Source organism: Brachyistius frenatus, unplaced genomic scaffold (assembly GCF_029030835.1).
Source record: "Brachyistius frenatus isolate BFR_SWC_R1_liver_20210118 unplaced genomic scaffold, ASM2903083v1 Contig_36, whole genome shotgun sequence".
NCBI classification, from domain to species: Eukaryota; Metazoa; Chordata; class Actinopteri; family Embiotocidae; genus Brachyistius; species Brachyistius frenatus.
Window position 1 is genome coordinate 61,277 of NW_027210635.1, and position 25,851 is coordinate 87,127.

Consider the following 25,851-nt stretch of genomic DNA (forward strand, 5'->3'; position numbering starts at 1 on the left):
TTCCCGTTGCTGCTCTATATTTAAAAGGGCCTGTTCAGCCCGAGTTATTCTTGCAGCTGCTGGGGAGGGGAGCAATAAAAGTTTAATGGTAGAAAAAAGTGTCTGCGGTACATTGGGTACACAGCGGCGATACAAGCTTTCGTGCAGGAGGAAGGAAAGATGGAGGAGACTGGGGAGGATGGAGAGGGGAGGCTAGGAGAAAGAGATCTTAATACAGGAAGGAGAAGCAGGTGTATCAAGGTGGGAAGGGTAAAATACAAGAAAATCAATGTAGAGGCTGAGAAGTGACAGGGAGGAGATGGTCACAGAAAAAGGAGGCAGGATGGAGGGTAAGAAGAAGAAGGGAATGAAGGAAAGAATGAACAAACATTTACGTAAATTAAAGAAGGCTGGAAAAAGCAACGGGAAGACACAAAACAATAGGGAGTGAATAAAGAAAATGGAGGAACGGTCTGGACAGGAGGATGGCAGAGACAGAGACGGAGACAGCAAAGCCTTTGTTATACATTATTTACTCTGACAGAGCAGCTAAATAGAGTGGCAGATATGCATTTACTTATTGAGATGACTTAAAGCAAAATCATGTCAGCCCTGCTGTAGCATATATTTCCAACAACAGTGGACAGCAGTGCACTGACCTCCTATTTCTTTAATGGCAGCATTGACTGGACTTTCATTCTTGAGATTCACACAGATTATTATCATGATGTTTACTCCAGATTTTCTTCAACTATATGAACAGCTTCTTGGTATTCTGAGTATTTAAGGAAAATATCATTTGTGGCGTGTATGGATGCTTAACTTGACAATCAACCCTGAAAAGAAAAATAGTTTCTTCAATACAGAGACAGACTTTGACAAACCAAAATATATGCCTTTACAAATATTTCATGCAGCTGCTCAGTTTTGCCATCTGTTTCTGCCTTACTGATTTAATATTTGGATTCCAAACCACCTTTTAGGTTCTTGTACAATTGATGATGTGATGTTTCTGTTAGCTGAGATGCTATTTTAATCATGTACACGGGTAAAGAGTAAAACATTGATCACTCCGTCTCATGTCTCCCCGTGTGTTGTTTCCAGAGCAACGATGCCTCAGGGAGTGCATGGAACTGGATGTACTTCATCCCCCTCATCATCATCGGCTCCTTCTTCATGCTCAACCTGGTGCTGGGTGTGTTGTCAGGGTAAGTGTGTGACAAAGGGTTGGTTATTCATTATTTTACATTTTTTTACATTCACCATTTAATAAATGGTAGAAAATATTTACAGTTTGTTGGATGTACGTCACACTAAAAATACAAAGAAATACATAGAAAGTTTCCAGTAAATTTGTGTGGTGTGCTTCCTTGTAGGGAGTTTGCCAAAGAGAGAGAGCGTGTGGAGAACAGGAGCGAGTTCCTGAAGCTCAGAAGACAGCAGCAGATTGAAAGGGAACTCAACGGTTACCTGGAGTGGATCTGCAAAGCAGGTATGTACAATTTATCATGTTGCAACTTGTTCACAGGCAATATTGTGATGTATTTGTTGTTGACTTAAGGATTATTGTTGTGAGCATGCAGGGCCTCCATATTTGTGCACACCGGCAGTGAACTAACTAATTCACAACCAGCTTGTGACATTACCGTAAGGAGGTGCAATTTGATATTACTTGCCTAAAAATGATGAATTGTCTCACAATTCTGGACTATTAGTGTAGTAAAGGTATAAGTCTCCTCAAGATGTTACACAAACTTCAATTTAACGCCAGTGCACCTGTACAATGTGCATATTTGTCGTGATTTGAATCACTGTGGGAGGGATTAAAGACACTTGTTTTAATATCTGGATCAAGAAGACCCAGTGTTTGCCTATAGGTCTCTTTCCTAGTCTTTTGGCCCATCTGCCGAGGACAGGACAGATGTAGAGGAGATAAGAGGAATGGAGGGTTGGATGGTAGATTTAGGAAGGAGCAGATAAAGGAGCAGGTAGGAGGAACAGACCTTTGATCCTTGTGAAAAGACAATCTACATAAAAACAAGGAAGCTGAAACACAAAGGAGGGAGGGATGAGTAACACGCACAGGTGCAGGCCAAACTCCTTCTTTACAGTTTTAATTAAATTAGAAATGGCAATTGATTATTAAAAAAAAGAAAAAGGTTGGTAGGTATTGTGAAAGTAACCAGATGTAAATTTAGTGGAGCTACATATTGTATTAACATGTTTGTTTGTGTGTGTTTTGTAGAAGAGGTCATCTTGGCGGACGATGAAAATGAAAATGAATATGACGGTATGAATTTCTACTGTGCATATGTTAATGTGATTTTTTTTCCCCTCTCTTTTAAATGATACTAATAAATGTAACACATCAGTTTACATGTCAGCATCAGTATGTTTTTGTTACAGATACATTTTCTTTTGATTACAGGTACTCGAAGGCGAGCCACAAAGAACCATAAGAACAAAGCTGAGCTTCTAAACCCAGAGGAAGGGGAGGGCGACCTGGCAGTAGGTAAGATACATTGTGTGTCTCTCTCGCACACACGCACACACGCACATGCAGACACACACGTTTTTCCTTTATTTCAGGGGCCATTACATTGACTTGCATTCATTTCCTGGAGACTTACCATCCCTCATACTAATCTTAACCAAAACTTAACATTAGTCATTTACTGCATATTGTGACTTTGTAAATAGAATTATGTTCCCACAACACACACACACACACACACACACACACACACACACACACACACACACACACACACACACACACACACACACACACACACACACACACACACACACACACACACACACACACACACATAGAGGCAAACCACAGGTGCATAGAGATGCTATCTTATCTTGCATATCAGCATTACCTGACCCTCCTCTCCTCTCCTCTCCTCTCCTCTCCTCTCCTCTCCTCTCCTCCTCTCCTCTCCTCTCCTCTCCTCTCCTCTCCTCTCCTCTCCTCTCCTCTCCTCTCCTCTCCTCTCCTCTCCTTTTTTTCTGCTATGATCTAAGCATCGAGAATAATGTAAACCTGTTTGAGTATCATTAATGTTTCTGTTAACATTCTGCGATATAGGAATAGGAAATTTTGACCTAATTTGTCTATTAGTTGATAAAAATTTGAATCCTTCATATACACGCTAAGTGTGCAAGCAAGTACTGTGAACAGTAATGCCGGCATCAAAGCGGTAAAAAGAAACTATATAGATATATACCCTTAATTCACAATCATGCAAATGAACCACTGTTCACTTGACAGTGAAGCTGATGTTATACAATCTTCCTTGCTCACTCTTCCAGGTTCACCGTTTGCCCGCGCCAGCTTGAAGAGCTCCAAGCTCGAAGGGTCGACTTTCAAGCGGCGGGAGCGACGATTACGCTTCTTCATCCGACACGCTGTCAAGTCCCAGACCTTTTACTGGACCGTACTGTGTTTGGTGGGCCTCAACACAATGTGTGTGGCTGTGGTGCACTACGACCAGCCTGAACCACTTTCTGATTTTCTATGTGAGTAGGAGGGGAACGCACGCATACTTAGTGCAAGCATGCACAGATTATCTCCACAAATGCACAAATACTGTCATGACAGCTTACTGGAAGGGAGTGGGTGAGCAAATTCTTCAGTAATGTGACTAAATCCATGAAAGAGCTGACCCAACCATTTAACACAAGCACATCCAAACACACAGCACCTTCCTCTCACGCAGATTCTTGTCTTATTCTCTCTCGTTTTAAATGTATACATACACACTTACGAACACTCATAAATGGGATAGAATCAACTGAGATAAGAAAAAAATGGAAACAAACGAATTGCAAAGAGATTAAAATGGTATAAAAATATATATATTTAAACCAGAAGATGTGTTGAAATAAATTGCAAATAGAAATACACACTTATATAATCATGAAATACGGGCTTTTCTTGCGCACATATGGCTGGATGGGTGGATGGGTGGATGGATGGTTGGAAACAGAGACTGATGGCCCCCTCCTCTCTTCTTCTTCCCTCCATGTAGATTTTGCTGAATTAATCTTCCTTGGGATATTCCTGACAGAGATGATGGTGAAGATGTATGGCCTGGGCAAGCAGGCCTACCTCAACTCCTCCTTCAACTGCTTTGACTGCATTGTGAGTCTCCACTGCGAAGAAATACAAAACAAAACACACCCGCATACACACACACACACACACACACACACACACACACACACACACACACACACACACACACACACACACACACACACACACACACACACACACACACACACACACACACACACACACACACACACACACACACGTGTACAACCTCATGCAGGTGCAAACATTCACACCTATTAAACACGTAAAAATAACTGCGTTGGCACATATAAACCTCACATACACACAAACGTGTCACACTGTATGCTGATGTATGCACATTATTTACTAATTCTGATGAATAACCACATGCCTGCATATGCCTGTACAGGTGATATGTGGCAGTATATTCGAAGTGCTGTATTCCATCATCCAGCCGGGCACATCGTTTGGCATCAGTGTACTGCGAGCTCTCAGGTTATTGAGGATATTCAAAGTCACCAAGTGAGTCCGTTGTTATCATTATTTTTGTCATATTCAAATAAAGGACGTCATATTACACTGACATCAACCACAACTAAACACGCCCTTTTTGGTCTCTGTTCATCAGGTACTGGGCATCTTTGCGTAACCTTGTCGTCTCTCTGCTCAACTCCATGAAGTCCATCATCAGCTTGCTCTTCCTGCTCTTCCTCTTCATAGTTGTCTTTGCCCTGCTTGGCATGCAGCTCTTCGGAGGACAGTCAGTGCTCGTTTCCCTTACCTTGATTTCTCTTCTACCTTCCTTTTAATAGTCATTAAAGGGAGTCTTTTTTTTTTTTAAGACGTTTTTGGAAAAACATATGTTGTGGTTGTACGATGCCTCTGGTTTTCACTGCCTTCTTCATGCTGACTGCTTCTTTACTTCTGTGTTCTTTCATTCACACTTCTCTTTTCCATCTCTCTCTCCTATTGTTTTTTTTTTTTTTTTTTTCCTTTATACCCGCTAGGTTTAATTTTGAAAATGGCACCCCTCCGACCAACTTCGATACCTTCCCGGCAGCAATAATGACAGTGTTCCAGGTGAGCGGAGGAGACAATGTACTGTAAAAAGGGAAGGAGGGAGGGAAGCAGAGTGGTGGGAGAAGACGGAGGCAGGATTAGGACTAAACGATTAAAAGACGAAAGAGGATTTACACACGAGGAAGTGATGTAAAATGTAGAATGCAACTTTTGAATTCTTAAATGTCATTAGTCAGGAGCATGATTGTGCTAAAACCTGTTCACGTGCTTTAAGGCGTGTGTCTAAGAGAGACTGAGTGTGTGCTTAGACTGCAGCATTTTAAATGAATTGCGTGCACATATATACACTCACCAAATTACTGAGTGTTAGTATGGCCTTGTCTGATTATTCGTGTGTGTGTGTGTGTGTGTGTGTGTGTGTGTGTGTGTGTGTGTGTGTGTGTGTGTGTGTGTGTGTGTGTGTGTGTGTGTGTGTGTGTGTGTGTGTGTGTGTGTGTGTGTGTGTGTGTGTGTGTGTGTGTGTGTGTGTGCGCGCCAGATCCTGACCGGCGAGGACTGGAACATGGTGATGTACGACGGCATTAAGTCTCAGGGTGGAGTCAACAAGGGCATGGTCTTCTCTGTGTTCTTCATCGTGCTCACACTTTTTGGCAACTGTATCCTTTGGCAGTGACATTGCAAAGAAGTATAGTGCACACAGAACACTGAGATAAAGTAGACACTTAAAGTGAGGACATCTACATTTTCATATTTTAAGTTTACTTTAGACTCAATACAAAGCTATGCAAAAGATACTGTAAGTGCATACATGCACACACAGGTATGAGCATTTATCCATGTAAGCCAAACCAGACACTGGAGAGGGATCTCTGTCTGAGATGTTATTCTATCATTAATTATATGCTCGCTACGACCTTCTAATGTAATCCAATATATCAACTTGCCATGAAATACATTATAATATTCGTGGTTTAGCCAAGCCCTTTATGCTCTATGCTTGTGTACAAACAATCTCCTAAATGCTTTTGGATTTTGCTTTTAACTCTGCGTTCAGACACTCTGCTGAATGTGTTCTTGGCCATCGCTGTGGACAATTTGGCCAATGCACAGGAACTGACCAAGGTACACTACAGTTTAATTATGCTTAACATCCCAGAACCGTTTCTTACCACCATGAGTTTACTGTATACTCCATTCAATATTTTCTCCCCTCACTTGCACTGTTCTCACTTCAACCATGTCTTGCTTCTAATTCCCTCCCTAATTTCTTTCCGCAGGATGAACAGGAAGAGGAGGAGGCTGCCAGTCAGAAGATCGCCCTGCAGAAAGCCAAGGAGGTGGCTGAAGTCAGCCCACTGTCTGCTGCCAACCTCTCCATTGCAGCGTGAGTTCCTGTCACTATTACTGTTGGGCTACTCCATTTTTTTTTTTTTATCACCGGCAGGAATTTTATGACATCTAAGAGTGTAAGCACTTACGCAGGATTCAGCACCTTGGAGAGAGCAACAGTGTAGCACACTGAAGTGATTGTTAATGATCCTGCGTTATCTATTCAAATTTGGACCCTTACCTCATCACTTCACCCGGTATCAATCTGACAGTGGCGACGTAGGTGATTACAAAGAGGTTGTTGTTTTTTTACATCACACTGAGCTTCATAGAATCTTTGCACTTAAAAACATTGTATTACAATACTGACCTTCAGTCCACTCCCTGATTTGGCTTCAATTTGAAACCACAAAGATACTTCGGGCCTTTCTCTGGCCCCTGATATATTTTCAGTATAAAGAAGGACGGTGTTGTCCCTGCTTCAAATTGTTGAATGAATTTACGGTCATTCTAAGAGTTTTAATTTTTCTATTTTAGTTTGATCTCGAATAAATTCCCAGCAGACTCGGCAAGGGAAGCTTGTGTCCAGAAAATCTGGATGTAAAGCTTCGTGTGTATTTCTATCATCTTCTAATATTCGTGGTTTGAAACAGGCCTGTGTAAATCTGGCAACAGCAAATTTTAGTGATAAACTGAAACACGCTCTTCTTTTTCTTTTTCTTTGTCTTTGTGACAAGCGCATATTTAATCACACACACACGCACGCACGCACGCACGCACACACACACACACACACACACACACACACACACACACACACACACACACACACACGCCGGTGTTACATTGATCTGGTCCAGCTCTCCTCTGGTCAGGGGAGTCTTTGATCTCTTTTTTCTGTATACACAGGGGTCTTTCCTTTCACTACTGGTAAAGTTCACACTCTCTCACTCCTAGATACACACAAATGTGTACGCGCACACACACACACACACACACACGCACGTGTGCACACACACTACAGAGGGAGCCCATGTCTGCTTATAAATACCACACATATAACAGGTGCACACAGACCTGACCTCACCACACTAATTCATCATGCAGTATTCACACACAGATGCAGTGACCAGCGGATTCAATCCTATATTACACATGCACACACGTGCTCTTAACATGTTCATAATGTCATGAATCACACTGTTTCTTGTTACTGTTTGTGTTGTGTATTGTACTTCACTGTGCTGTGATCATTTGTGTGTATGCATCAGTAAACCTTATTTTAAATGGGATTCTTAATTACCTTTAATATTTCTTTTAAATACAGTGCATGTGTATATGTTTGTGTGTGCGAGAAAGAGAAATGTTGAGTGTGTGTTGGTTTAGTGAGGGAAGCTCCACTTGTGTACTGAAACGTTGTGTACTGAAGTCCTGTCACTGACTTAGTAAAGCGTTACTAAGCCTGAACACCTCCACAGAAAACTGGCCACACAAAATGTATGTATAGTACAGATGTATTTACATGTTGTTTCAACCTTTTGTAAAACCTAAGAGACCAGGGTAGAGTTGATAGTAGAGTCTTGGTTTAAAGTTGAGTTCAGCTCTCAGCAATACAGGGCTGCTGTGAGCACGACACTCCATTGTATCAGTGTAAATCCAAATCTTAATTTCTGTAGGATAAAAAAGGAAAAACATTGAAATTCCAGTAATGTTTTTCCAAGCAGGGATTTAAAACCAAGGGATATGAGCAGCGCATGGAAAATCTCTTAAGAAGATATTCTATGGTACTGTGGAATGAGGAAGGAGGCTGTCATTAAAGCTAAACAAAACCCAGGGAAAACTGTTGTAAGGCTACATGAAGTCTGACTAGTACTCTCCAAATAAAACCAGTCCCCCTTAAGCGCCCATGCCATTCGAACAGAGGGCAGGAATACAGGGACAATTTAGTAAACTGGTTTTGAATTACTTTGCTATTTTCAGTCTAAAAAGCTGGTAGGAGTCTCACAACTGTGCTTTCAGTCACTACAACTCAAGCACAACCTGCTATGCTAAACTAGCTTCTCCCTTTAACGTTTCCTAAACGGTTAAGGTGCTCTATAGCAAAGTAAAACATGACATTGTTTAAACAGTTGGAGTAAACTGCGGAGGTTTGTGGATTGTGTGTGTGGATGTCTGTTTGGGTGCGTGTGTTGTGTGTGTGTGTGTGTGTGTGTGTGTGTGTGTGTGTGTGTGTGTGTGTGTGTGTGTGTGTGTGTGTGTGTGTGTGTGTGTGTGTGTGTGTGTGTGTGTGTGTGTCGGGTTGCATTCCAAAAGGCTGAATCTTTTTGGCAAAAAATACATTTCTGAGATTTTTTTTTCACTTTTTGCATTTCAGGAATAAAGTTTACTTATTCTCATGATTAGATTTTCACATCACTTTATATTTGAATAAGGATGTTTTTCAGAGTAGGCTAACTTCTTTTTAAATAACGTGGATGGAGAGCCCATTTTGGAATGAAACCCTCCTTCTGTTCTTTCGTGCCATCTCACTCACCAGCTGTTTCCCTCCTCAGCAACAAAGTACACAGTGAGTGTCACAACGCTACCGACCCCTTTCTGGACTGGTATTTATTTATTTGTTTATTCATTTCTGAGTCCCTTCTGTTTATTGACTTTACAATCATTCCTTGCTTTCTTTGGTGTTTTAGAACACCTTCCTTTCCTCGTCACCTTTGTTCTTACCTTTTATTTTTATGAATTACATACCTGGCTTTCTTTAGCTGTTCTTTGTGTTGGCTTATTTTGAAGAGTATTTTTTTTCTGTTGCCTGCACCTCGCAGTACGGCTGTTGCTTTACTGTGGTTGACTGTTGGCCCTCAGAGAAAAGGGAGTTCACGATGATTAGTAGTAGAAGTTTTGGAGGGTAAAGAAGGAGGTGGTCACTGATTTTTCTGTATCAAGTTAGTAAAATGACTTCTCTGAACAGTTCAATCTATTTGATTCAGCTCAATGGGAATTTTGGGGGGCCATTTTCCTTCTTTCTTTTTTTTTGTTCATTAAATTGTGCATTCTTTAGCTTGGTTGGTCAATTATACATTATTATAACACATTTTGACCTTGCCTCAGTGTTATCCTCCATGTTGTGTCCCCACATGGTTTACCAAAGCAGGGCTGTCCTGTCTTGCGCTTTGGTAAGCCGTGTTGACACCCAGAGCTTTGTTCTTATAGGTCCAGCCAAATGACCCTTTATATGTCTGTGGCCCCTCAGTGTGTCTTTATGTCCTGGCTATTTTATGTACTTATAGTTTTGGTGTTGGTTTTCATGTCATCATACTCGTGTCTTTATGTGTACATTTGCACCGCATCAAGTCTTAAATCAGGTCTTAACGCCGCCAATCCTCCTCTCCCTCTCCGCCATGCTTCCTTTTTGCAGTAAGGAGCAGCAGAAGAACAACAACAAGGGGATTAATAACTCAGTGTGGGAACAGCGCACCAAGGAACTGAGGAAGCAGACTCTAGCATCCAGCCGCGAGGCCCTCTATAACGAGCTGGACCCTGACGAGCACTGGAAGGCAAGGACAGGGAGGGAGGAGCAGAACAATGTAAAGGACAAGACAAACGAGGGCCTCTAGACTTGTGCTATCAGTGTACACAAGTTACGGCAGTGATGATGATGATGATGATGATGATGTTAACATGTTGTCCACCTGTTTTTTTATTCATGCTGCCATGTGAAATTTTCCCACTTTTGGTCTTGCTAAGGAGTAAAACTCTCCTCTGTATCTTCAATCCTTCCCTCTATGCTCTCTGTCCTCTCCTCTTCTCGCAGGTGAACTACTCACGTCAAATCCGCCCGGACATGAAGACCCATCTTGATCGGCCCTTAGTGGTTGACCCCCATGAGAACCGCAACAACAACACCAACAAGACCACTGCCAACAATTTAGACCTCTGTGTCAGCCAGCACCATCCTGCTGATGAGCTCAACAGGCAAACAGGCCTCCATGAGCACCACGGCCAAGTAGGAGGGGGTGGTGGAGGAGGTTCCGCCCCGCCCAGGCCTCCGTTGGAGCGGGGCGAGTCCACAGAGAGTAGGCGAAGCCGTAAAGGCGAGCACCACCACGCCTCTCATGTCCGATTGGACGCCACAGTGATTCCTGGGCCGGGCTCGGAGGAGAGGCCGGCCCGGCGTCATCACCATACCCGGAGCGGCAGCCGAGGGGGGGGACAGTCAGAACACAGGAGGCCCAGGTCACATCGAAAGAACACAGAAGATGGCGAGGGTGGTGGCGGAGGACCTGGAAAATCAGGGAGGCATAAGAGCAAAGGGGTGGACGGAGGTGGAGAAGGAGGAGAGCACGAAGGAGCTGGCGAGGGCAGTGAGAGGAGGCCAAGAAGAAATCGGCATGGCAATCAAACAGACGGCGAGGGGAAGAGGATGTGCCAACGCAGAAGGAAGTATGTCCATTGCACATGGCTGTAGAAATGATGCACTTGTCCTCTGATTCAAAAAGTTTACACTATTTGTCTCTGCCCACTTTGTCTGTACTTTTGCCACACTTTTATTTGTATGTCATTTCTTATCTCTTACCTCTTTCTAGGGATTGCAGTGTTCCCAACCTCTCTACCACACGGCCTATCCAGAAGGCCCTCTCCAGGCAGAATAGCCAATACAGCGAGGATATGGACAACCTCATGAATACCAAACTGGTTTCCGGCTCTACTCCACCCAGCGATGGTCGCTCGAATCCAATTGCCAATCACAATGTAGCACCTGGCTTTGGATCAGCCCTCCATCTTACCAACAGTGGCACTCACGGAAGTTTGGTTGCGTTAGATAGCTATGGTAACATCGGACATCACCGTGCCAACAGTGTGATCAGGCTACCCCACCCTGACTACACAGCTGTAGATATGCCTATTTTTCCATCCACCAATGCCATACTGCAAGGTAAGAGATGAATAAATGTGTGTACTTTGACTATTTTCTTAAAAAACTAGCTTTCATTTTCAACCTTTCATCGTACCCCATGTTTTTTCTCCCCTCGTGATCCAGTTAATAAGAATGCCAACACGGAGCCTCTGCCAGCAAAAGAAGATAAGGATGATGATGATGATGAGAAGCGAGGCGAGGGAGGACCAAAGCCCATGCCTCCATTTAGCTCCATGTTCATCCTGTCCACCACCAACCCGTAAGTGGAACATGCACACACACTGACCTAAACTACATGAACCCACATAGATGGAAACACAATGCATACACAAAATACATACTTGAGGCATTTACTCAACGTTTAAATTGTGTTTATCTTTAGATTCAGAGCTAAATCTGGCACTGAAAATACATGAACTGACTAAAGTGTCAACTACAGCATTTGTACACACACACAAACCCTTGCACGCACTCGAAGTTAGGGCTATAGTGGTAAAGAAAGGGGCGGGTAAACCTTGCTTTCCCTCAGCTGTTGGAAGGATCGGTCTCCGTTTAATAAATACAATCTCAATTAAAACTAAATCAACTGTATGTGGTTTCCATGCAAGATTGTGTGTTGGCGGTCACTGTGATAATCTGTTAAAGGGATGTCGTGCTTGCAGAAGAGATTGAGAGAGCAAGCCTCTTAGCGCATTAACAGGTGTAAAGTCTCCGTATACGCTGAGGGAGGGTTGTGTAAACACTATTTCAGCAATTCTGGGGTGTGTACATTTTTGTTTATATGTGTTTAGCCTCCACTACAGCTCTAATTATACTCACAAATTAGATCTAATGGTACGCACAGCCCTAATGGAAGAGACAACCAAATGAGTTTGTTTTCCTAGGTTTCGACGGGCATGCCACTACATCTGCACCTTGCGTTATTTTGAGATGTGCATCCTGCTGGTCATTGCCATGAGCAGTATTGCCCTGGCTGCTGAAGATCCTGTCTGGCCTGAATCCCCTCGAAACAATGTAAGAAAGTCCATACATGTTCACGTATCAATGTTTTTGTGTGAATGATGTCTAATGATTTTGTATATGCTGGCTGTTTTTGTCTTACATGTGATGGGGCGGACCAATGGCCACAGTATCACATAAAATATATAAGTCAAGCATATATAAGTCAAATCTCTTACCATTATTTTGATTGTCAGAACATAATTCAAAGAAATTGTTATATTTTTCAGGATTTTCACATTTTTCAAACTCATCCACAGTGAGACAAACTCATAGATTCCTTCTGTATAGCATGTTTTTTTTTTATAGGTGTTATAAACAGTTACAGTATGTTTTTGAAGTACTGCCTCCACCAGTAATAAAACAGCCATATGAAATATGCAATAAATTCATAGTACAGTATTTTCATTTACTTCTAATGTTACCAGTACCTGGATGCAGCAGCAAATTAGTCCATCTTTTTCTTTGTGCAGGTTCTACGCTATTTTGACTACGTCTTCACAGGAGTGTTCACGTTTGAGATGCTGATAAAGGTAAGGCAGTGTGCCAAATCAAGACTGGACATTTTCCTCTGAAATGGACACGGGCGGAAGACTAACTTTTCCACTGGTGGCACCGGTGCTGCATACTTTCACAGTTGGTCTCACAACTCGCACCAGCACGTCAGTTGGTGCCACCTGCTTTCTTTTGGTACTGCATTGTATGAATCAGTGACCTTGCATGCTAATGAATTGTTATCTTTATTTTCATTCCCTAGTTTTGCATCAATGTTAAAATTGACAGTGACTCAAAACTTGATATTTTCTAAATATTTGAATCTGCTACGAGCCGTGGCTGACATTATAAGCCGTCTTCTACCAGAAGAAAAGAAGTCAAGAGGGGGACCATTTTTCAGGTCATGTATTGGTCCCTGCAGATTTTGTGTTTCTTATTGCCGTCGTGCAACTTCAACTGTTTTGACTCGATAACAGTTGGCTGCAATGTACAGGCCACATTGTCTACAATTGTGTTCGCTATCGTTTCCTCTCCCTAATCACTAGCCTCTTCCCCTCCCTCTTAATATTGTATTTAAAATAATCTGCTGTAGACCACTTCATTTTTAGAAGACAGTAACAGATTAATGGATTGTTTGTGTCCTCGACTTTCAGAACATACATCCCACATGTGCTGTGTGTCTCGCTGCTTCTCATCATTTACTCTCACAAAAGCAACCATGTTAAATTTTTAACTTACTCACTTTAAAGAAAGGTCAGAAATAAGACAATTTTTGTTGCAGTCTAAAGCCCTGACACTTATGACATTTATAGCACACCAAGACCAAATTGTGTGCCTCATACATGTTTTCTGTCTCTCTTCCAGATGGTGGATCTGGGGTTGGTCTTGCACCAGGGCTCTTATTTCCGGGACTTGTGGAACATCCTTGACTTTATAGTGGTTAGTGGTGCTCTGGTGGCCTTCGCCTTCACGTAAGTCTCCCTCCTGCCTCCCCATGTCCTCTCCTCTCTTCTCTCTTCGCTCTTCCTCTTCTCCTGGCTGTCTGCTGCCTCACTGGTACCTTGGAGTTCAGCCTCCCGTTATTCAATACTCACTCATAGCGCATTTTTGGCCTCGCCTCTCTCCCCCGCTCTCTGTTCTCTCATTCTCTCTCTCTCCCCGACATTTTCTGTCTCTCTCGCCGTAGTTTTCCATTCTCTTGTCCCCCTCAGTCCTCCATTCAACTTTTTCTTACCTGAGCTTCCGGTACAAATGGCCAATCCTCTAATTTTGGCCATTTCCTTACATCTTCTCTTTCACCTTCACCTTTGCTCCTGCAGTCCTTCCATTTCTCTGCCCCAACTCATTCTAAGCCCCTCCACCTACTGCTTACACCCCGACATGTTACGAAAATAGTACCCCAGCTTCCTCTTCCTATCCACCTCTATTTCCCTGAGTGAGAGGTGAGGACCGACCTTTGCACCTGTAACCCTTTAGTGCCCAGGGCGTTCTAGAGTTAAAGTCCCATGCAAAGCCAGGCCTGGTCATGCCGGGCTCACTTCCAAAAATCTCCACAACCCTCACCACGACAAAGCAGGTACCTTAAACTCTACTTAATCTGCATGGCTGCCAGGATTAAATGCAGTTCTATTTGCATAACTGAGTTACATTCAGGATTAGGCTGTGAGTACTGTGCTGGGTACGAAACTTGGATTTTTCTTTTGCATGGTTGGGGAGAATATGAAGTAAACTAGACCTTCAGGACTGCAAGCTACATGAAATGTCATGCAACGTGATATTAGTATATTCTAAAGGCATACAATACAAGTTCAAAATGGTAATGCTGTATAACCTCTACACAAATTCTCACACAGGTCATCTGTAGAAATATGAGGCAGTGCTGGATTCAATGTGATGACTATAAACATGTATTTCCAGGAAACAGTAATGCAAATAAGCCCTACAAATATTCTTGTTTTTGAGGCTGCGGTGTGTAAATTACGCATGAGTGGAGAAAGGTGGTAGATGTGGCATACACAAGAAGCATGCTCACATGGAGAGCAAGAATTTCGACTAGCATTGGATTATGTTTTTAACTTCAACTTCGACGTATTTAATGTCAATCCACTATATGACATACAGACATTGAGATGGATCGAAAACCCGTTTCTCACAGTCCCACTGTGTGCAAATAAAAAGAAAAAATATGCAACAACAACAATAAAACAGACAACGTGGTGTAAATATGGGTCCACAGTGCAAAATATTTCATGGGGCGAGTGGGAGAGAGGGGAGAGAGAGCCCAGCATCCCGTCAGCCTCATGGCGAAGCTGTTCATCAATCAGAAGCGCTGCAGGGTCTTGCGGTTGGAGCTGTTCCTCATTCCTGTCCTTGGTGTTGGTGTTGGGGGGGGGAGTGGGGCACTACACCTGCTGCGAACTCCCTCGGCAGGTGGGTTATGAACATCTCCGCCAGCGGTGAGCAGTGTCTGCAAACAACCACAGCATCCCGACACCGAGCGTCGTTAACGTAGATGCAGACTCGATCCGCCACCGCGAGTCCCTCCCTGCCGTAACTGAGGCTCTGTCCGCCCGGTGGCAATGTTAGCCGGTCAAGACCAACGGCGGAGTCCGGGATGTTGTCGTCGAGCCATGGTTCAGTGAACACACACACACACAAACGCCGCATTCTCTCATGTCCCGCTGGGCAGACCCCAAAAGACGCATGTGATCCACCTTGCCGTCTAAAGGAGTGCACATGTGCGAGGACAATGGCCGAGACAGCCGGCCCGCAGGGGCTAGCTGCCAGCCAAGCCCGGATGCCTCCTCGCCCATCACCCCCCTTTTTTTTTTTTTTTTTTTTTTTTTTGCATCCTTCCACGGCGCCTCCACTTCGGTTGGGAAGGGAGATCACTAATAAAGGATTCACTAGTGATGTCGGTCCTGCAACGTGTTTACTGTGCAAGTAAGTGAACATTTGCAATTTACCCAAAAGCAAATCCACCTTGTGATGAGCGTATGCACAACTTCAGCTCGCTGTAAATGTAAACAGTCATTGGCATTGACAGTCTGAATAAAATTGTAAGACACGAGCCTGTTGACCCATGAAGTAAGACGTTTAGTTACGATTTGTGCATAGCTTCGGTCTTGCGTTATCATCTAGGCCCTAAAAGTTCAGCAGGTTGCTACAAATAAGAGTCCAAAGCCATGTTTAATTGTTGTCTGTGTTGCTTTATGACAGTAATACACTGCTCATGCAGGGTGGAATACAGTAAAAGTCAATTGTCTGCTCTCAGTGAATCATCATGACTGTAAGCACAGTGTGTTTGGTGATTTTAGACCGCTGTACTCTCTCCCTTCACCATTCATGTTGTATGACATGAAGCCTCTTCTTGTGTTGGTTAATTGATATAGGATGGGGGTTGCTTCATTCCCCAGTTATCTGTTTGTGCTTCTGGGTATCTGAACACCTATGTGATCAAATGCATCCCAATATAGTGGCTCTGCTATAAATCCTATTTCTAAAGACATCCTTTTCTATGTATTTCAGCCTAATACACACGATCTGCATCCTCTAAAACTTTTATACAGTTGGACATAGTTGTCAAATAGACGACACCTCTTTGAACATTATAAACTTTCAAAAAAAGAGGATTCATTGCAGGGCTGTTGTATTGGATTTTATTTGAATATAGTCCTAGAAATTTAGTCACAATGATGGTGAATTAGCAACTGTTTCCTAGATACTTGATGACACGTCACATTTTTCAGTAATTCTCAACTATATTACTCATTTCAGTTAGCTTGGTGATACCAGACCCAAATTCCAGTCGTTGCATCCTACTTGGTGTAGCCCTCGAGTTAATTGGGAAACTATTGGAGCAGGCTTTGACCAATTGGCATTGACCACCATATCTTCCAAAACCCTACTACTGCTACAAATTTAGACATCGCACACAGCCACAACACCGGTCGCTGATTTGCTCAACCCTTAAAGTGGCTGTGCAAACGTTATTGCAAAAAGGTTTCCGGACTGTAATCACAGTGAACTGAAGCTGTGACCAATAGTCTGGCAGAACTGGGCTACATTTCAGCGGAAGTGAATTGAAATTATACTAAAACACATTTTCAAAGACTCAATGACGAGTCTGTCCCCATACACGTGTAAGGTGTTCAATCCATGTAAATGGAAATGGCTAAGAAATATAATTAAGTAAATTCATTGTGCACAATTGATTTGAAAAACTTCAATTGGGATTCATTAAATCTTGATGGTTTTTAGCAATAAACAAACCACACCAGTGCATTTTCCCAGCATGGTATCCTCTAATGTCTTTCCAGAACTCTCTTGAACAGTTTTTCCATTGGCCTGGAGTCCTGGAGGTCTTGATCACTCAGTAGTAAAGCACACAGTTGTTAAAATAGCTAAAGAGGTCTCCCCTTCTTTCTTCCTTTTTAACCACTCCTTCTCTCCTTTCTTCATTCGTAGTGACACCCAAAATCTCCCTTACTTCTTCTTCCTCCTTCTGGCCTCAGAAAAGTCCTTACAAAAGAGTTCTTTCAAAATTCTTTCCCTGAAAATGAGGAAGGCAAGATCCCACCATCTTAAGGACGCCTTTTGTGGTTGGAACCACAGCCTCTCTTTTCATTTATTTTGTTTTGTACTGCTGGATGAGATGTAGGTACATTAAGACCACTGTCAATGGATCAGTTGGTGACTGTCACTGAGTTTGTGGTGGAGAATAATTCTGTAACGTTAATGAAAAATGTCACCTCGGAAGAGGAGACAAAAGTAACTGTTTATCACAAATATTGTCAGCCATTTAAAACGGCTCTGCAGTCAAACTCTGTTTGACAGTAATTTCCACACAATCTCTCGGTTTTTGCAGCTTATCTGTGGCGATATGAGCACACATTTTTGAATTAAGAAATAGCAGAAAACCAAACACCTGTTACTTCTTTGTTCTGTAGTGCATTGTATGCCTGCAGCTGAATTAAGAAATCATCAACAAGGCAGGTGCTCCAGGGTTCTAGTGGCGGTGCTCCATTTATAAGACTGGATTTTACCCCAGTTATTCTTTCTGAATCATCTTTATATGCGTGTTGTGTGTTTCCCTAACACTTTTCCTCCTTATTTCACTTAAATCTGTGTTTCTGTGTGTGTATACTATATACATCTGTCCGCACGTCTGTCTTCAGTTTTATGTGCGTTTCTTTTCTCAGTAACTCTACTTCCTGCAGAAATGTTCAGTATGAACTAAGGTGTATGCAGTCATACAATTTTTGAAACAGATGTGGAAATATGGAAATGTTTAACAACCAATAATAACTAATCTGGCCAACAAGGTCTGATTTAACTACAGGTAGGGGTTAACGACACTAATGGTCGAAGGGGAGATCAGAACAGACTCATACACATCCAGATAGTGCCGCCTTAATTCAATTGGTGGGAATCAAACAGCACTCCAGAAAGGATCAGTAGTCTCATTGGAGATGTTTATCGCTCCTTTAATCCAATTAGTCTGGTCTGAGGGCTGCTGTGTCTTGGACCACTTTTGCCGCTGTCCTGCATATTTCTGCAGTCAGACCTAGATTCATGTTCAGACAGGCTTCCTAGGCAGAGATGATGACTTATCGAATCTGTTTAGCCTAAAGGGATACATACCTGCATACTGTGAAAAGCTTCTTTTTTTTTTTTTTTTTTTTTTACCGCAGGCAGTGTTTGTTCTTTAGGCATTATCTGTGTAAAACGAGTTTATAGGCGGGCATGTTGGTCCTCATTAAGAGTGGTTTAAGCATTTAATTATGACTCGGGTTTCACCTTAATGTGAATCAATGCTTTTCAAAAGGAGTGTTAAAAGTGGATTTACCACTGCAAAATGCATATGTGGTATTTAACAACTGAAATGATAACATGTGGCCAATAGACCCATCACCAACATGGTGTCAATGATGAGGGCAGTAGTTTGTTTTCTAAACTGTGCCTGTTTAGGTGCATGTGTATGTTTGATTTAGTGACAGTAGTGTGAAGGTGGGAGCGTTGATCTAACAAAAAGGAGGCTTTGTGTTCTCTCTTTCTCCCTGTCTCTCATGGATGTTTTTCCTCGAAATTCCTCCTTTTTTTGTGTGTTCCATTCTGTTTCCTTCACCCACCTGGTGTCTTTTTTTTGTCTCCTCTCCCTTTGTCTTGCTGTCTCTCACCCTTTACTCATCTCTTCGTTTGGACCAACAGCAGCGGCGGCGGGTAAAGTTCTCTTTCTTTTTCCTCCTCATTTTCTCCCTCTGCACTCTCTGTTTTTCTGACTATACATCTCTTTCCTTGTCAACCATCCCACATCGCAGCAGAAATGTGTACTTCTGTTCTTCCCTTTTTCCATTGTTCACCATGGAACAACTCCTCAAACGACTCAAAACAAAACTAAACCTCCATATTATCTCAATCACACAGATGCAAAGTGATATTTTGAGCGTATTGCATCACACAAAAATATTGAAATAAATGTGGACAGAAACTAGGTCCAAAGACTGCTGTAAATTTGACCAAACAAAGGCACACAGCTACAGCAAAAAGAGAAAAAAATGTTTAGAAACTAGGAGTTCTTCACACGTGCACACCAGCACACACTCCCATACACACAAGTAAAGACTTGCACACACAAAATCACACACATGCACACAACCACCAGCAGTCTACCATCTGGTGGAACAGCTGTAAGACACAGGCAGCTATACACACAGCTGCCGTCTCCCCTAAGGACCACTTTCAATGACCTTTGAACTTAATCACTTCATCTTGATCTTTACACTGAATAAGTGAGGCATTTGATAAATTAGGGCAATAAAACTACTATAAAGTTTAGTTTTACATCATGCTGAGAAGTTGGACAATTATTTAATAGACAGACCTTATGATTTTGCTTTTTACAGAGCAACCTTTTTTCTTTTTTTTTTTAGCATCAGCTAACTCCTGTAATGCTTTTTCTTCTTTGGACATGTACTTAGTGCATAGTCAGTTTATCAAGTAGTTGGCTTGTTTTTAGTTCTTAAATTTGTAAGTTTATACCTTTGACAAAAGAGCAGGTACACCTGTACCTAGAAAGCTAAAGTGCTGATAAAACAGAGGTTTGGCTCAGCATTTCATCAAGAGATGCTCGCTAAAATATCTTTGTCTTGGCAAACAGCCCTATAAGACAAGATTCCATGCTGTTTGAACAATGATGTAAAACCAGCTGATCCTACTTGTACTTTAGAGCTTATAGAAATGAACTGAGTCATCAAAAGAGAGAGTTTGGCTGTTTATTTAATTCCTTTTCTACTGCTTTTGAAGACAGTGACGCTCCCAAATTACGACTCGTGTTTGAATTTTAAGGCGTTATATATATATATATTTTTTTTAACCCGGTAACTGTTTACAGTTGGGAGCAGGAGGGCACTTCACTTTACATTTGTTAGTTCGCTCTTAACAGAAAATATTGGTTTATTTATGTCTTGCTGAGATCACGACTAAACTCTCTCTGTAAATGTCTCGATATAGAATAGAGTTCTCCGTCACTCAAAGGTGCTGCTTAAATGAAAAAAATAAATAAAAAATGCTGCAGCATGGAAAAGCAAGGTTTCAATGCAGCATGAATATATTTCACCATGAGCTGGGCATGTGCGAGCTGAGGCTTCAGCCGTCTTCGTGAAGCCTCGAAACACATCGCAAAGTGTCAAAACGAGTGGAGCTCCCAGATAGCATTCGGACAGGAATGATATCAGCTGTTCCCATAGCATGTACTGTGGTCGTGAAACACCACCACTACTACTGGCATGTAGCTACAATGCTAACCCCACACTTAAAAAAAAAAAAAAAAAACGAGGCTGAAGCGGACGTAATATGATAGCAATGCTGCATGTGTTGCTATGTATTAAACCCCAGACGCAGTTACTCATTTTGAGTTAACTCGGACACAAATGCCGTCGAGAAATGGGCTGCCCGCTGCCATTTTGGATTCCAGGGGACTAAGGTTGTCGCACTGTGTAACCTAAAACCTGCTGACTCTTTTCATTTGTGTGTGTGTGCGTGTGTGTGTGTGTGTGTGTGCGTGTGTGTGTGTGTGTGTTGTGTGTGCGTGTTTGTATCTGTTTCTTGGTTTGGTATGTCTGTGTGAATGTGTGTGTATGTAGGGGGAGCAGTAAGGGAAAAGACATCAGCACCATCAAGTCTCTGAGGGTCCTGAGAGTGCTACGACCTCTGAAGACTATTAAACGTCTTCCCAAACTCAAGGCAGGTTCACGCAGAAAAACTTTCACCTCAGAGTAGGGTAAACTTATGAAAGATATGTTGACTGCCACCAGAAAATTGTTCAAATCTTATCCCCCCCCCTCACCCCTCTTAATTTGCCACCACAGTTCCAGACCAAAATACACACAGTCAAAATCATTTAAATCCAATGCTTGTTTGTTTTTTCATCCTGTAACCAACATCCCCCTGCGTCCCCAGGCTGTGTTTGACTGTGTGGTGAACTCTCTGAAGAATGTGCTCAACATCTTGATCGTCTACTTACTCTTCATGTTCATCTTCGCTGTGGTGGCTGTTCAGCTCTTCAAGGGCCGTTTCTTTTACTGCACCGATGAATCCAAAGAGTTTGAGCGCGATTGCAGGTCAGGAAATACCAACTGTACTCTCCCACGAGCTGTGAAAATGTTCTGGTCGCCGGCATAATATTTGGTTTCATCTCCCTTCACACGTTATAATTAGGATAGGATTTATGCTTCAAGCGTCTCTCCTGCTTCCTCTGCATTTTCAGTGTCTGCTCAGAAACACACAAATATATAAATGCATGAGGCAACTCTCCACTCATTGTGCTGATGACGTGTATTCCAGAGGCGAGTATCTGGTGTATGAACGTGATAACGAAGTGAAGGCGCAGAAGCGGGAGTGGAAGAAGTACGATTTCCACTACGACAATGTGGCTTGGGCCCTCCTCACCCTCTTCACTGTTTCAACCGGAGAGGGGTGGCCGCAGTGAGTACACGCGAAGATGTGCGGTCACATGCGGCACACGTGGTTTGTGACGAGCCGTAACGCCCTCCTGTTCCTGTCTCCGAAACATTCAGGGTGCTGAAACATTCAGTGGATGCGACCTATGAGAACCAGGGCCCGAGCCCAGGATACAGGATGGAAATGTCCATCTTTTACGTGGTGTACTTCGTGGTCTTCCCCTTCTTCTTCGTCAACATCTTCGTCGCTCTCATTATCATCACCTTCCAAGAACAAGGAGACAAGATGATGGAGGACTACAGTTTAGAAAAGAATGAGGTGAGGAAGGATTGAGGAAGCAAAGGGGAGTTGGGAATAAAAGGTTTTGGTCGAGAAATGGAAACGACAAAAACTGTATTCGTTGTTTGTTTTCGACAGAGAGCCTGTATAGACTTTGCCATCAACGCCAGGCCTCTGACTCGCCATATGCCTCAAAACAAGCTGAGCTTCCAGTACAAAATGTGGGAGTTCGTGGTATCGCCGCCGTTTGAGTATACCATCATGGCAATGATCGCGCTCAACACCGTTGTGCTGATGATGAAGGTAAAAGTCGACGAGCTACAAACACAAAAACAGTGATACAAACAGGAACATAAACAACATGGACTATCAACCGTTAAGGTGCTGAGGTTCACATTTGTCTAGCTTTGTACCTTTAGCTCTTGCTGCCTGCGCCAGTTAAAAACATGCAGTGCACCCTACACTCTTTTGGTTAGACTGACGCTGTTTGTACTGTTTCACATTTGAAGGACTCTGGTTTGAGTGAGCTGATCTGTCGCTTTATATGTCTTTACGCTCACCCTCCTTTCTGTCCCCGGCTGCGTGTGCGTGTGTTTATGTTTATAGTACGACGGAGCTTCTGATACCTATGAAGCTGTGTTAGGCAACCTGAACATAGTGTTTACCTCCCTCTTCTCCATGGAGTGTGTACTCAAGATCATCGCCTTTGGAGTACTGGTGAGTGTACGTTTGCGCGGGTTTGTGTGTGGCGAGGGTGTACCGCTCTACTGCGTCTTTGTCAAATTGCCACAATAAGAGTCGGCTGTTAATATTATCACAAGGCCGTACGTACAGAGATCACCAAGACGTGCGGTGAGACTTGCGGACAAGGCGATACAATCGTGACACAATGAAAAATGTCCTCCGTGAGACAAAAATGCAGAAATCAAAACCGGGATTCACTCGAACGCAAAAAAAAAAAAAATTTGGAAGGGAAAATACTCCAGAAACATTTTATGGAGCACAAAAAAAAAAAAAAAAAGGTTCTTTGTAACAACTGGTGATGTCCGCAGCTCAAATTCTTTGCAGATCTACTCCACTTTGACATCCACCCTGATCTTAGAGCTCAGGAAAGTTGTTATATGTTTAGTTTTTTTGGCTTTGTATTGAATTTAAGACAAGGTGCCAAACTTCAATTCTTTTATGGCACCAACTGAATTGCTTTGATACTATCCGGTATCGCCCTTTTCATACAAATTTTTGGGCACAGTAACTGGAGGCTTCTCTGTGCACCATCTGCCAGCTAGTTTCTACTGATTGCCTGCATGCGTGGCACTTAGGGTTAGGGTTCAAATGTTTGAATACCAATAGCCTGCATTCAAGGTGTTAAAGGGACATTCAAGGTGTTAAAGGGACACTTTTAAATTGTAGCAACAGAAGAAAACCAAGTGTTACTATCTTTTTATTAAAAATGGATCTCATAAAATTGGTATAGGAAAATGTTTCATTCAGGAACCGGTATCAAAATCAAGGTACTGGTAACAGTATCAAAACTTTGTTTTAACAATACCCAGCCCTAATTTTAATTGTCCTGTAATAGTTTTATTGTTGGTAAGAATTTCACATGGTACTGAATGTGCTGAAAGACACCAAAATGTCGAAAACGGCAGCGGAGGAACTAATAATTAGCTTCTTTTTTTTCTTTTAGGTAAAAAGCAAAGATGCAAAGAAACACTAACAGAGGTCGGCAGTAAAGTGCGCAGTTATTGGAGCTACAGTGGAGGTGGACAAGGACAAAATGGACAGAGGACATTGTTCCTGGATGGGAGGATAGAGGGGGAGCGGTAATCCAGTAATTAGAAGAGAGAGAGTGAATGACATACAGGCGGTAAAAAAAGACATAAAGATTACAGAGAGGGTGGCGTTTAAACAGAATCAGATTTTAGTCTTGAGTGCACTCAACGTGCCTGTTGTAAATACAACTAACCTCGACTCCCAGATATGTCAGTGTGCATACGTGTGTGTGTGTGTGTGTGTGTGTGTGTGTGTGTGTGTGTGTGTGTGTGTGTGTGTGTGTGTGTGTTTCAAGGTGGTTTATTTTAATAGCCGCCTCCCTGGCTCCTCCCGTGTCCCTCCACTTGTCTAATGCACAGTTTGGCTTCAGGCAATATGTAGAAAAGCAAAAGTATAACAGAGCTCGCTCATTAGAATTTCGTCCTGAGTGTCCCACGGCCTTTTCTCTTTGAGTCGCTCTACTTTTAAAAAGAACATTTTAAAAGAATTAACAATTATATGCATTTGTGGATAAATATATTTAAACAGATATATGGATGGAGGTAATTAGATATCCAATACTTTTATGAAAGTTTTTGAAATGGGAAACATTCACTGTGACTTTATGTTGGATTGATTTGTGTGATACAGAAATATACCTACAGTATGTGATGTTTGAAGGCTGCTGTAGTCTTCTGATGCAGTACAATTTGTCCTTAGCCTGTCTGCTGGCATCCGTCCAACATGCCGTCACTGATGGTCCATTTGTCTCATCTAATTTCTTTCCTGTTCCTGTCGGACACTGACATGTCTTTTTTGTTTTTTTTTGTCCACTTTCTTCTTTCTCATTCTGTCTGACACACATTCTCTCTCTCTTTCTCTCATTTTCTCATTCTTTGCCTCTCAATCTCTTTCCACCTTGTGTGCATTTTACTTCTAATATTACTTTAATCTTACCATCCCCTTTTCTCTGTTATTTCAATGTGGGTCTATCTTTACTTCATCCCCTTGCATCGCCCCATTTCTCTGTCAATATGTATCTCCTCTATTCCTTTCTAACTTCCTCTTTGTCTGCTTCCCTGCCACATCCATGTTCTTCTGCTGTGTCACTCTCTCCGCATGTCACCTCATACTTTTCCTTTTTCCACTTCATACTCCTGTCCTCTCTGTCCCTGTGTTGCCTCTCTCTCTCTCTCTCTTGTACTCCTTCTCTTCTGTCTCCTCTCTCTTGTCCTAATCACAGAATTATTTCAAAGATGCCTGGAATATTTTTGACTGTGTGACAGTTCTGGGCAGCATTACTGACATCCTGGTTACAGAGCTTGGGGTAAGTAGCAGGATTTGAGGCGTTGGTGTAAAGATGTGTATGCTCTGTACTGAGGAATCAAGACTATATGCACACAGATTAGACCTTAAACTATCAGTGTTTGCTCAATGTATGTTTGTTGCGCAAGTTTGACTGAAGTATTTGCGAGGTGAGCTTCAGCATACGTCTGTGGACTTTCACATCTGCCACACTGTCTAAAAAAACATACAGTAGACAAGACAAGGAGTAAGGGGAGAGCATGAGTTCCAGTCTAGCGCTGTTCAGTCATGCATGAGCATCTCTTGAAAGTCTTATATAATTGTCCCAGTTGGTGGGATCCAGCTAGCCAGCACTGAGCCACTGACAGCGAGGCAGGGAGCATGCTGACAGCTTCTCCGAACAGCCAACTAGTCAGTCATGTTATCAGGTTGCAGCTCTGGTGGCTCAAATGGGCTTTAAAGTTGAATCAGACTTTAGTTATTAACTGCAGCTGAAGTCTTGAAGGCCCATTTAAAAATAAGACTACACAAAGAGCTAGACTAAGAAAATGAAACATTTGAGAAAGAAAAGTTGTGCCCCCTTTCTTTAGCGTCATAAATAGAGGTGAATTAGTGAATCATATTTTGTGTCCAGAGTGACATTGTTGCTACAAATTGCACTAAAATCATACCCATCATAAATAAAAACACATTCCATTTATTCCCGTACATTCAATTATTTCAGATAACG

General features: G+C 42.4%; 1 protein-coding gene across 13 annotated transcripts in view; it reads left to right on the top strand.

Moving 5' to 3' along the window:
• The window catches only part of cacna1aa (calcium channel, voltage-dependent, P/Q type, alpha 1A subunit, a), a 66,882-nt gene that overhangs the window by 12,322 nt on the left and 28,709 nt on the right, over window positions 1-25,851 (top strand). For 8 of the 13 annotated variants that reach the window (XM_069701089.1, XM_069701096.1, XM_069701099.1 and 5 more), the window contains exons 6-32: window positions 1,084-1,187; window positions 1,356-1,471; window positions 2,225-2,269; window positions 2,408-2,491; window positions 3,301-3,507; window positions 4,020-4,132; window positions 4,479-4,591; window positions 4,698-4,829; window positions 5,077-5,149; window positions 5,628-5,745; window positions 6,144-6,211; window positions 6,367-6,473; window positions 8,971-9,021; window positions 9,831-9,999; window positions 10,227-10,855; window positions 10,999-11,348; window positions 11,454-11,589; window positions 12,215-12,344; window positions 12,803-12,862; window positions 13,689-13,795; window positions 20,969-21,068; window positions 21,285-21,445; window positions 21,669-21,809; window positions 21,902-22,103; window positions 22,203-22,367; window positions 22,671-22,781; window positions 25,060-25,143. In XM_069701089.1, coding sequence (XP_069557190.1) covers window positions 1,084-1,187; window positions 1,356-1,471; window positions 2,225-2,269; window positions 2,408-2,491; window positions 3,301-3,507; window positions 4,020-4,132; window positions 4,479-4,591; window positions 4,698-4,829; window positions 5,077-5,149; window positions 5,628-5,745; window positions 6,144-6,211; window positions 6,367-6,473; window positions 8,971-9,021; window positions 9,831-9,999; window positions 10,227-10,855; window positions 10,999-11,348; window positions 11,454-11,589; window positions 12,215-12,344; window positions 12,803-12,862; window positions 13,689-13,795; window positions 20,969-21,068; window positions 21,285-21,445; window positions 21,669-21,809; window positions 21,902-22,103; window positions 22,203-22,367; window positions 22,671-22,781; window positions 25,060-25,143 — 3,876 coding nt within the window. The remainder of the gene's footprint in view (window positions 1-1,083; window positions 1,188-1,355; window positions 1,472-2,224; window positions 2,270-2,407; window positions 2,492-3,300; window positions 3,508-4,019; window positions 4,133-4,478; window positions 4,592-4,697; window positions 4,830-5,076; window positions 5,150-5,627; window positions 5,746-6,143; window positions 6,212-6,366; window positions 6,474-8,970; window positions 9,022-9,830; window positions 10,000-10,226; window positions 10,856-10,998; window positions 11,349-11,453; window positions 11,590-12,214; window positions 12,345-12,802; window positions 12,863-13,688; window positions 13,796-20,968; window positions 21,069-21,284; window positions 21,446-21,668; window positions 21,810-21,901; window positions 22,104-22,202; window positions 22,368-22,670; window positions 22,782-25,059; window positions 25,144-25,851) is intronic. The other 5 variants (XM_069701098.1, XM_069701101.1, XM_069701102.1 and 2 more) reach the window with 3 other exon arrangements.